The sequence below is a fragment of the Zalophus californianus genome, chromosome 1 (assembly GCF_009762305.2).
Source record: "Zalophus californianus isolate mZalCal1 chromosome 1, mZalCal1.pri.v2, whole genome shotgun sequence".
Taxonomy (NCBI): domain Eukaryota; kingdom Metazoa; phylum Chordata; class Mammalia; order Carnivora; family Otariidae; genus Zalophus; species Zalophus californianus.
In genome coordinates, this window is record NC_045595.1 from 25,470,294 (window position 1) to 25,482,835 (window position 12,542).

Below are 12,542 nucleotides of genomic sequence, written 5' to 3' on the forward strand. Positions count from 1 at the left end.
AAATATATCAAACATTTAAGATATGAACATAAACTTGTATACTGAATTCATTATAAAAAAATTATACATTGAAAGGCAAATGATGCAATTATTTCTCTTTAGGAAATGTAAGAAAAGCAACTAGCATAAACACCATCAGAATTTCATATAAGAAAATGTATTTTTATTATTTCCAAGTTTTATTTTCCTTTAGTCTTCTTTCAAACCAGAAAAGTAGTGCTATAGACTGAAAGTGTCCTCTATCCCCCCCAACAAAATTCATATGCTGAAACCTAATCCCCAGTGTGTTGGTATTTGGAAACTGGGTCGTGGAGAGATGATTAGGTCATGAATGGGATTAGTGTCCTTATAAAAAAAGAAGACAAGGATTACACATCACTCTGCCAGTTACAGGATAAAGTATATGGTACTTGTGCTAGCAAAGACATTAAATAAGTAGCCCAACAGATTTTTTCCTAATTCCAGAAGCCTAATAGGTAGGGTGTGTGTATATGTAAATGAGAATGACTTGGTAAGGTGAGAGCTGATTTATTTATTATCTCAGTAAAGGACAGAATGCACACACACACACACACACACACACACCTCAATTCTCCAATCCAGGAATTCAAACCTAGGTACTATAAAAGCCTGAAAAGAAAATTAAGTCCATAAATTTAGTTTAGGATGGATGCTAGGCTTTTCTTTTTAAGGGATGTAGCCTTGAATAATAATCATAACAACAGCTAACATTTATTGTGAACTGTTGATAAAGCTTTATACATAAGAGCTTTATATGTATTATCTATCTATATGTATAATCTATATTTATCTATCTATACATATGATCTATATGTATCTATCTATATGTATAATCTAATCATCACATTAATTTTGTGAGGCAGGTACTATAATAATCCTCCAGAATTCCACAGAAGTTAAGCATCTTGCCTAAGGTCACACTGCTGGTGGGATAGAATTTCTGAATACAGACATTCTGGCTCTAGAACACATACTTTTTTTTTTAAGATTTTATTCATTTATTTGTCAGAGAGAGAGCACAAGCAGAGGGAAGAGCAGGCAGAGGGAGAAGCAGGCTCCCCGCCGAGCAAGGAGCCCCATGCGGGGCTGGATCCCAGGACCCCAGGATCACGATCCGAGCTGAAGGCAGATGCCCAACCAACTGAGCCACACAGGTGTCTCTAGAACACATACTTTTAACAACTTCACTAAACTGCTTAACTCAGCAGAATTTTCTGAACGCTCATATAACCACATAGGTGTTCTTTCTACCACGTTCTTCAGAATCTTAGCTGGAAAATGCTCACATACTTCCGTGTTCAATCAATCCCACCCCATGATAGCAGGTAACCTGTACAGACAGAAAAAGAAATAGAAGCAACTGGAACCACATTTTTCTGATGCTATACTGCCTTAGCTTTACCGTGGAATACATGTAGATAATGTTTTCCATTCTTTATTCTGAATCCATTCAATCTGGAAAACAATGTTTCTTCCCTGGACTGGATACAGTTGACATTTAATTTGATAATAGTTGCTGTAAAGTGTTCTGTACATTCATGATTATGATTTTAATCTGTGTCTAGTTATTACCTTGCCTCCAGTTCCTGAAGGATCTGAAATTTTTTCTGGCTTTATATCTTTCATGACACAAATAGCAGCCATAACTAATTTAACACCAGATGGAGGATTCTTCATTGATTTCACAATTGTAATGTCAGCTGGCTAAATTGAAAGAAAACAAAGTATCTTCAGAATAGTTTATTTTTAAATAATGGGAATTTAGAAAATAATGTTGGAGAATAATGGAGCATCGATTTTTGTTTGAAATTTTGATTGTTTTGGCCTTGCATAATTATGAAATAATTAATAAAAGAGAATTTAAATTTAGCACAGATTAAGACCAACAGTTCTCAAATGTTTGGGAGTTCATAGATCTTTATGAGAATATGGTGACAGCTATGAATCCTCCAGAAAATACATTTTTGCACATATATAAAAAATTTGCATACAATCACATAACAAGCTGAGATACTGAACCCAGATTAAGAACCCTAATTTAGATAAAGACTTAATTCTATATTTGCTTATATAGTAGTTTTAGCAAAAAAAAAAAAAATGAAAGTAGAGGTAGACCCTAATTTAAACTTATTTCCTAAAAAGGATATTGTTATGACAGACACAATAGATTCACTCACTTATTATCTACTCCAATATCCTTCTGACATCCTTTGCAATTATTGGAAAGCTAACAACTATATATTTTAGTTCCCCATAAATTAGAGCTGTGGGTGGTCACTGGGTTCTATCATCAGATCACTTGAATGATACCAGAATTCTGACTGAATAAATGGGGAGATGGGCAGGGTGTGAGGCTCTCATTTGCTGATATAGATTACAGTAAAGGTGGTGTGGCTCTGTGGGATGGCTCTGCAAGCTTCTGACTCAGAGGATCATTCCTCTGGTAGACTATTTCCAGTTTGGCTCTGTGAGTCATTCCTGGCAGCTCAGCCTAGGATCTGTTTCTTCAGCTCTTCCAATAATTGTGCAATCCATTTACAAAATTCCCTAAAGAATCCTTGTCTGCTTATACTAAATAGAGCCAATTCTCTACTCTGCAACTGAAGCCTACTTCATATAATATAGCATCTGATACCAGGAAGGGTACAAGCAACAGACTCTCAATGAGCGGGGAACCTAATATCAATGATCTGAACTGGTAAGGCTTGAAGGCAATCAAGAATCCTGTGAGTTTCAGAGGATGTAATGCTGAAAGTCCATGGTACACAGTGATAAAGTTACTTAAATTAATGCTCGTGGTCCTCTAAAATGGAGTGCCTATTAAAAACAAGGATTTGCCAGAATGAGTAGCTGCTATGATAAATGTCTAAGGAGAGAATGAAGAAAGACCACTGGGTAGCATGTGGCTTTTAAATGTGCCAGAGAGCAGACAGGAAGAAAACAGTAAGCTCGGAGTTTTAAATTCCTGGCTCACAGCATATTGAAAGCACCAGACGTTTATATAAATGCCCTAAAATAATATACCTTATAACTACAAGGCTGATATAACTGACAATCAGATAGAGTTTGCTCCTGTGAGATGCTGAATTACCCATAGGTTGAGCTCACTGTCTTGTCAAGAACCTTACAGAGAAGTTAGTAGGATGAGGAACGGGGTAAACAATGGGGTCTGAATATCCTGAACCGCCTTCTACAATGGGCTCTTGTAGTCAACAGCAGCTGTCTCCCCTGCTCTGTTTGGTGAGGTTGTTCTGGTTTGCCTAAAAACTCTGGAAAAAGTCATATACAATGCATTGTAATGCAGACAGCTGCCATCCACATCTGTATTGGAAAAGATTTTTAAGTTTTTCTGTACAGGCACCTCCAGGAGGCTGCAGGAAAGTAGCTAACTCCACACTCCTCGTCCGTGTGGAGGACCACTTGGGCCTCTTGGAGACCATTTGTTCTCTTCCCACTGGAATATCCTGAATGAAAATTATAAATAACATATGAACAGCCAAAATATAGGATAATGATGTATTAGAGATGAACGGTGAAGAGGCAAGTTTTGTTTGACTGGACAAAAATGATATAACACCACCTGGTGGAACAGAACCACACCTAATGAACCAAGGACCTGTGTGGAATTTGTTGATGACACACAAGGTAGCGAATTCAAACATTTGCCTTGAGTGTATCCAGGGCAGACAGCGCTGCTTCCAAGGCTGGAATCGCCTCGGCTAGGTCACTCTCACACTCGTTTTTCAGAGCTTGGGCTTCTTCAGCCTTGCCACTGGCTATCTCTTCATCTAATTTCACGAACTTTCTTTTTGCTTCCACTTGTGCGGACTCTATCTCAATAATCTAAAGAAAGAAAAATAAATAAAACAATTCCTCCAACATCCTACTGCTTTCTCCATCCTAGAAACAAGAGAATGTTTGGAAATGAGGGAACCCAACAAATCATGTTGAAGAGCAGGAGGTCCCAGGATAAAATGAGGAGAAATGCAAATACATGTGACCTAACTGGATAATGGGCTTCCCACTTCCCTCCAAAATCAACACAACTGGGACGCCTGGGTGGTTCAGTCAGCTGGGCAACCGACTCTTGATCTTGGATCAGGTCATAGTCTCGGGGTCATGAGATGGAGCCCTGTGTTGGGCTCCACCTTCAGTGCAGAGTCTACACAGAATTCTCTCTCCCTCTGCCCCTTCCCCCATCCCCTCCCCCCAAATAAATAAATAAATTCTTTAAAAAAAATCAACACAACTCACATGGGACTCAGTGAGATAGCCAGTTAGTAGAAAAGGGTAAGGTCCCTAAGATCTAGTAGTGGCAAAAAATTAAGGGGTATTTTCAAGGCTAATTTTACATATTTCAATTGTCTTCTGACATCAATTTAAAAAAACTCAGGATACTCTACCTGCATCATATGTGCATTTTCAATTTTAGCTTCCTCCAATTTGGGCTGTAATTGGACAAGCTCCATTTTCATTTCTCCAACCTAAATAGACAGTTTGCCATTAAGTTTTCATAGTGACATAAGCTACAGAATCTAAACACAGAAAATCGAAACTTTAAAGGTATCATAAGGCATCAGGGCCAGAAAAACTTAACTTTTCCTTCCAGTTCTTTATATGATAAACAAAACCATGAGGGCATGGTCAGTTTTCTTCACAAAAGACTTCACTGTCCTTGAGTATATGACAGAGCAGTGAGAGAACGTAGTTGTCACAGAAGAAGTGCAGACAGAAAGAAGGTGGCGGCTTGGGGTGTCCATGGTATAAAATGCAAATGGATCATCCAAATCTGCATTGCTTCTACTTAACTAATGCTAGTAAGAATCACTAGCATTTGACTCATTAAAAACACACACAATCTTATATTTAACCAGCTATTACAATAAAAAAAAGGCAACCCAGGCTTATTGTATTCTCTCCAAATGTCAAAAACTTAAGAACAGGGGCTCCTGGGTGGCTCAGTCAGTTGAGCATCTAAATCTTGATCTCAGCTTAGGTCTTGCTCTCAGGGTTGTGAGTTCAAGCCGTGCATTGGGTTCCACTCTGGGCATGGGCCTACTATAAAAACAACAACAACAACAACAACAACAACAACAACAAAAGGGGCGCCTGGGTGGCTCAGTCATTAGGATCCTGAGGTCCTGGGATCGAGCCCCGCATCAGGCTCCCTGCTCGGCGGGAAGCCTGCTTCTCCCTCTCCCACCCCCTCTGCTTATGTTCCCTCTCTCCCTGTGTCTCTCTGCCAATAAATAAAATCTTTAAAAAAGTAAAAATAAAAAATAAACAATAAAAAACTTAAGAATAAAACAAGATGTATTTGAGTCTGTATGGAAACTTAGTGAATTTCTCTAAAACTCATGTTACTCATCTGTAAAATGAGGATCATTAAAGTGTCTACCTCATGGAGTGGTTATGAGGAAAAATTGAAGGAATGCATATGAAGCACATAACACAGTGCCTGGCACATAATATATTCTTCATAAATTATAACTCTTGTTATTTATGATTTCCTATATTTCCCATTATAGGTTACCATTTTGAGAAGCTCATCAAATTTACCTGAGACTCAGCAAAAGCTAATTTGTCAAGCCCATTCACATATCGTTGTTTTGCTTCCATGATAGCTTGCCGCCTCTTAGTCAAAAGCTGTCGAAATGAGGCAATAAGTTCAAGATAAGAAGTAGCCGTAACATAATTATGTCGTCCTAGCTCCTGCAAGAACCTAAGACAGACAGATAGCATTATCTTACTCTAAGGAAGGAGTTGCACAAAGTAAGAGGTGTACTCAACATGGCATCAACAACAAACCTAGAAGAATAAAGGTTAATTTTACTTAGAAGCTGCTGCATACTTGAACTTTATAACATTCTAAGAATTCTACACATAACGACATCCTGATTTCTTGTCTGTAAAATATCAAATAGTAGTGATGTGTTTAAAAAGCACAAATCACCAAAGATGTATCAAAGGTAAACAACAGCAAGAAAGATGTAGGTCTTTTTACATGTTTCATAAGCCAGGAGGGTCTAACTCTATAAAAAGACCCAAGATACTGTGTAAGCTAGGGAAGTATAGTAGGAAGGGGCATTGCAGATAGGTTAGCAAGGGTGAGTCATCATTCTTTCCACAGAGTGTGTCACGTTGGCTGAATGGGGTATGACCAGAAGGGTAAGACTACTACACATACACATGGAAACAACAGAAGCAATGTTTTCTCATGGCAAGTACACAGAGTAGGTTGAGCCCACTGCTGGTGCAACCATCAAAGTCAACCATGCCGCCAGGCTGTATGATTCTGGATAGGAGATATACCGTGAGCACTTGGGTTCATGCGCTTTTGAAATGGGGATCTTGGAGATGAACAGAGGTAAAACAGATACTTTTGAGTTATCCACAGCCAGTTCCGCTTTTCTGAAAATTTCTATCCAATGCCCCATCAGCAATGTTTGTTCTATGAAACTTGCTGTCTTAACCATGGCTAATTAGACCAAGGTTGGGCACTGGACACAAATGAGGCTGATCACATTTTGGAATAAATTTGGCAAAGGGAGCTGGAAAAGGCCCATCAGTCTGCCTAGAGCTGAAATTGTAAGAAGTAAACCTGAGAGTTTAGAGGCAGACAGTCTCCTCCATATGCAATGGGAAGGAGAAAACTCAGTCTGCCAAAATACCATATCTCATTTATACATGGAACCTAAAAAAAAATTAATTCATAGAAATGGAGCACAAATTGGAGGTTGCAGAAGCAGGAGGTGGTGGGGCGGGGGATGGGTGAATGTGGTCAAAAGGTACCAACTTCCAATTATAAGGTAAATAAGTTCTGGGGATGTAGTGTACAGCATGGTGACTATAATAAACAACACTGTATTATGTATTTGAAACTTGCTAAGAGCATAGATCTTAAAAGTTCTCATTACAAGAAAAAAAAAGAGGTAATGTTAACTAAACTTACTGTAGTAATCATTTCACATTATATACAAATATAAAATCATTATGCTGTACATCTTAAATTTATATAATGTTATATACCAATTATATCTCAATAAAACTAGAAAAAAATCAAAGGAATATAGAAAAAGAAAAAAAAGAAAATGCAGTCTGCAAAGAGAAATAAGCAGATGCCCAGAAAGAAACAGGATGAGAAACAGAGGAAAAGTATTTCTGGATTTAGGATGACTTTCTAACTCCTGTTTCCAGTCACATCTGTGATCCAGCTGTCATCTTTCTCTTAAGTTTGTGAGACACCCCTGTATCTTTATCATAAATTCTCCCTTTTTCTTAAACCTAGATTAAATAGTTTTCCATTACTTGCAAGCCAAGGTCCTTACTAATTAAATGATCAGAAATATTTAGAAGACACAGAAATCCTATTGAAATTTTGAGCTTTCAGAAAAAGAGACATGTTAAAATACAAGGCATTATTGGCATTTTAAAATTTAGTAATATTAACCTTTCTGATAGATCCATAACAGTAGTGTGAAAGTGTTTGCAGATTGGAACTATCTCTCGCCTTTCAATATCAGTAAGCTCCAGTGTTTCTAAGAATTTCACAGCTACAAGTTCAAGGGCATCTTCGGGCCATGGCTAAAAATAAGAAAAAGAGAAACTTAAGAAATTTGAGTAGTTCCACTCCAACCATATATGTGTCTTCCTGTGAGAGAATTTGGGGTAGAGAAAATTAAAACCTTAATGGGGAAAATAGAATTGGGTGGGCTCAGGTCACAGGTAAATCTGGGAAAGAGCTAGTAAATATTTTTATACTAAAATTAAAGATAACAATATAAAGGAAGGGTCAGTGATATTTTACATATCAAGGATATACTATACTGCTTTCCTAAACTCTTCCACTTGGACATCAAGCAGACACCCCAAATTTAGCATGACAATGGCAGAGGCTGTTAGTTGCCCACCTAAAACCTATTTGCCCTTTTCCCTTAGAACCCCAATTTTATTCTGGATAGCAATATGCCCAGATAAAAGACCACATTTCCTATATTCCCTTGCAATTCACAGGAGATAAAAGCATATAGGCAGCTGTTGGGTGGGGAACTCAGGGAAGGCTCTTTAAAGGCTTATATAGAGGGGTGCCTGGGTGGCTCAGTTGTTAAGCGTCTGCCTTCAGCTCAGGTCATAATCCCAGGGTCCTGGGATCAAGCCCCACATCAGGTTCCCCACTGCGGGAAGCCTGCTTCTCCCTCTCCCACTCTCCCTGCTTGTGTTCCCTCTCTCACTGTCTCTCTGTCAAATAAATAAATAAAATCTTTTTAAAAGGGGGGGGTTGCATAGAGCTGGTGTGTGTCTTTTTGCCCTAATTTTCTATTATTCTACTTTTTGCCTGGGACACAGATGTGAAAGTTGGAGCTCCAGCAGCCATTTTATTTTATTTTTTTATAAGATTTTATTTATTTGTTTGACAGAGAGAGAGACAGTGAGAGAGGGAACACAAGCGGGGGAGTGGGGGAGGGAGAAGCAGGCTTCCCACTGAGCATGGAGCCTGATGCGGGGCTTGATCCCAGGACTCTGGGATCATGACCTGAGCAGAAGGCAGACGCTTAACCGACTGAGCCACCCAGGTGTCCCATCCAGCAGCCATTTTCGACCATAAGATGAATTTGAGGGTGGAAACCACATGCTCAGGAGAATAAAGAAGAAAGAACCTTAGATTCTGATGACTTTGTTAAGCCACAAAAGCCCAGTCTGTTTATCTTCAGATTTTTTCTCTGAGAGAAAAAAAACTTTATATGTTTAGTTTAGGTTTCTTTTCTTTTTAAGATTTATTTAATTATAAATAATTAAATAATTAATTAAAGATTTAATTATTTATTTGAGAGAGAGAGAACACTCAGTGGGTAGGGAGAGGGTGAGAGTGTCTTAAGCATACTCCGCACTGAGTGCGGAGCCCAACACAGGGCTCAATCTCAGGACCCTGAGATCATGACCTGAGTCAAGACCAAGAGTCAGACACTCAATAGACTGCACCATCCAGATGCCCCTAGTTTGGGTTTCTGTTACTAGCAGTCCATCATAATTCCTGTTATAACATCCAGAGCTGAAATTTTGAGTTTCTTCTCCCCAAATTTGCTTCTTCTCCAGTCTTGTCTCAGTGAAAGGGTTCCTCTGCTTTTCCTGGAATATGGCAACTGTACTCCTGCCTCTGGGCCTTGGGACTTTTTATTCCCTCTGACTAGAACCCTCCTCACCTAGATCTGCATGTGGTTCTCCTTCACATCTCTACACAAAGGTCAACTTACTAGGAAGGTCTTCCCAGAGGACTCGTTCTAAAACACCATTCCCTCTCTCATTTCTCTTTTCCTTGTCCTGAGTTTTCTTCTTAGCACTTACTAATACACGATATAATTATTTTGTTCATTTGTTCATCATCTGTCTCCCCTGACCACTAAAATGTAAAATCCATGAAGCAAGGACATTTTCTCACCGCCATTATCTTCAGTGCCTAAGACAGCCCCTGTCAATAATTATTTCAAATTTTTATTCAATGAAATAATTTATGTTAAATGAACAATTAATCTTTACTTGCTCATTAGAGTATTTTCCAAATTTCATTTAGATTCAACAAGATGCTTGTAATTATTTTCCTTCGTATCAGACAATATTCATTTTAAGATCTTTTTTTTTTTCAGTCTCTGGTCCTCCATCCTAGTGAAATTCAAACATTTTTGACCTAGCACCCCATTAGTAAAGTTTTAAGCACACACTACCAGTGTATGCATATCTACTAATAGATTGTATTCATGTTGTACTAACATATTTTTCAAACCTCAAAAGAGGCTTCTAAATATTACTGAGATCAGTGAATTTTTGTAAAATGACAGTGTAAGTGTCATATGAGTTATATATCACTGAAAGCATCACAAAGGTTTATCTTTCTGTTCTGGGTGATTCATTTTTAATTATCCTGCTAATTGTAAAGGGTTTTTTGTTTATTTTGTTTTTAATTCAGGGCTTGAGCTCACAAGCCTGAGATCAAGACCTGAGCTGAGATCAAGAGTCAGATGCTCAACCAACGGAGCCACCCAGATGCCCTAATCATGAAGGTTTGATAACTAACTGGGCAACTAGAATATTTATGGCCAAAGTGACAGAAACCAGTTTTATTGTGTCTTCACAAAAGGGATGTACCATCATATATAATAAGCCTAGAAGTGGAGTACTGTCCAGAGTTGTCTAATTTAGAAGCTCAACCATGTCATCAATGATCCAGTTCTTTCCATCCTTTTGCTCTACCATTCTCAATTTATTTTATCCTTGGGCTTGTCCCATCTTGATGGCAAGAGGACTGCTGCAGCTATGGACATCATATCCTCAAGCAACAAGCTTGAGAGACAGAAAAGGCCCTGTTCCTACCATGTAACTCTTCCTATAGTGAAAAAACTATTCCCCAAAGCTCCCCAGTAGACTTGAACTCAGGACCCATGGCAAGCAGTGGGTCATGAACAGGCTCATGCATAAACCAATCAATAGCAAGAGGCACAAGGGCGCCAATACTGACTTAGACCAACCAGGAATCAACCTCTCTGATACACGGCTACGTGGAGGGTGATTTCCCAGACAAAATCAGAATTCTGTAGGCAAGGATGAAGTGGGTAGAGAAGGGCAGTTGACAGGAAACCAACAGTCTCGCCAGTGCCATCATTAGCTAATATTGCACTGTATGATATACTCCTGGGATAAGGTTTGTTGTTTCAAGTCAGTATCAATCCCTATTTTAAATAGCCTTCTTAAATTTGTCTTAACTAATATCCTGTCAGATCAGATTAAGTAGTCATTGCTTCTGCCTCATGACATGGCTGAAACAGAGCTCAAGCTAGCTTATTCTGGTTTATGCCATTTTCTTACATCCACTCATAATTGCATTGTATCTTCAATGTTCAGTTTATCACAGGGATCCCTCAGCTTACCTTACATCCTGTCTATGACCCACGGCCACCTGACATATAAACTGAGTAAGGGTGTCAATGTTAATCCATATAAAATATTTCATACAAAAAATAAATATTCCAGGGGCACTTGGGTGGCTCAGTCTGTTAAGCATCCAACTCTTGATCTCAGGGTTGTGACTTAAAGTCCCGTGTTGGGCTCCACGCTGGGCATGGAGCCTATTAAAAAAAAAAAGAAGAAGAATATTCCAGTAATCCTTCCCTTATCATCTGAATTGCTTTGGTACCCCTGGTAAGTACACACCCTACTTTGAGACTAAGATCTAGCCAAAAAGTCAATGCTGTCCTGACCTATGTGACACACAGTGGTTTACAATCACTTCCTGAGTTTCGCACCCTCAGGCCCCAGACAATGCCATGAGCATCATTCTGACACAGATCCTACATCCCCATTGCTTCAGTGTAAAACCTTTATTCCTCTCTGTTACCCACTTAAACTCCCTTATTTGTTTGCAACTCCGTTTCCTCTTTTAAAAAATTTTCTCAACAACTATGAATCACTTATAATAGAATAGAAAGTCTCATGGTTATGACAAAGATATCCAGAAATAGTAAACTCTATTTATAAGATTTCACAAAAGAAAAATTTATAGTTGGACAGATTTTTTTTTTTAAAGATTTTATTTATTTTTGACAGAGAGAGAGAGCACAAGTAGGCAGAGAAGCAGGCAGAGGGGGAGGGAGAAGCAGGCTCCCTGCAGAGCAGGGAGTCTGATGCGGGGCTTGATCACAGGACCCTGGGATCATGACCTGAGCCAAAGGCAGCTGCTTAACCGACTGAGCCACCCAGGCGCCCCTGGACAGATTTTATTTGGTTTTGGTTTCTGGCCACTTAATGGATATAATATTAAGATATGATTTACATAAATCAAAATTGTTTCCACCCAGCTTTTACTCTTGTGTAAACACTAAAACATCTACTCACTGAAACATATATACAGTCCTCCAAAGGAAGAAAACTAGTTTTTCAAACATACAATTGATAAATAGGTAAAAGGGAATAAAACAAATTAGTGCCAGAAATTTATTTATTTTTTTAAAGATTTTATTTATTTATTTGAGAGAGAGAGAGAATGAGAGATAGAAAGCATGAGAGGGAAGAGGGTCAGAGGGAGAAGCAGACTCCCCGCCGAGCAGGAAGCCGGATGTGGGACTCAATCCCGGGACTCCAGGATCACGACCTGAGCCGAAGGCAGTAGCTTAACCAACTGAGCCACCCAGGCGCCCCAGAAATTTATTTCTTTAAAGAAATTAGGGGCACCTGGGTGGCACCTAGGTGGCTCAGTTGGTTAAGCATCTGCCTTCAGCTCAGGTCATGATTCCCATGGGATTGAGCCCTGAGTCAGGCTCCCTGCTCAGCAGGGAGTCTGCTTCCCCCTCTCCCTCTGCCCTTCCCCCCTGCTTGTGCTCTCTCTCTCTCAAATAAATAAAATCTTAAAAAAGAAAGAAAGAAAGAAAGAAAGAAAGAAAGAAAGAAAGAAAGAAAGAAAGAAAGAAAGAAAGAAAGAAAGAAAGAAAGAAAAAGAAAGGAAGGAAGGAAGAAAGGAAGAAAAAGAGAAAGAA

General features: G+C 38.9%; 1 protein-coding gene across 2 annotated transcripts in view; it reads right to left on the reverse strand.

The window, feature by feature from the left end:
* Nucleotides 1-12,542, reverse strand: part of DNAH12 (dynein axonemal heavy chain 12) — a 231,404-nt gene that overhangs the window by 76,581 nt on the left and 142,281 nt on the right. For both annotated transcript variants that reach the window (XM_027587796.2, XM_027587797.1), the window contains 5 exons: nt 7,472-7,605; nt 5,581-5,743; nt 4,425-4,505; nt 3,688-3,864; nt 1,594-1,725 (listed from right to left, as the gene is read on the reverse strand). In XM_027587796.2, coding sequence (XP_027443597.1) covers nt 1,594-1,725; nt 3,688-3,864; nt 4,425-4,505; nt 5,581-5,743; nt 7,472-7,605 — 687 coding nt within the window. The remainder of the gene's footprint in view (nt 1-1,593; nt 1,726-3,687; nt 3,865-4,424; nt 4,506-5,580; nt 5,744-7,471; nt 7,606-12,542) is intronic.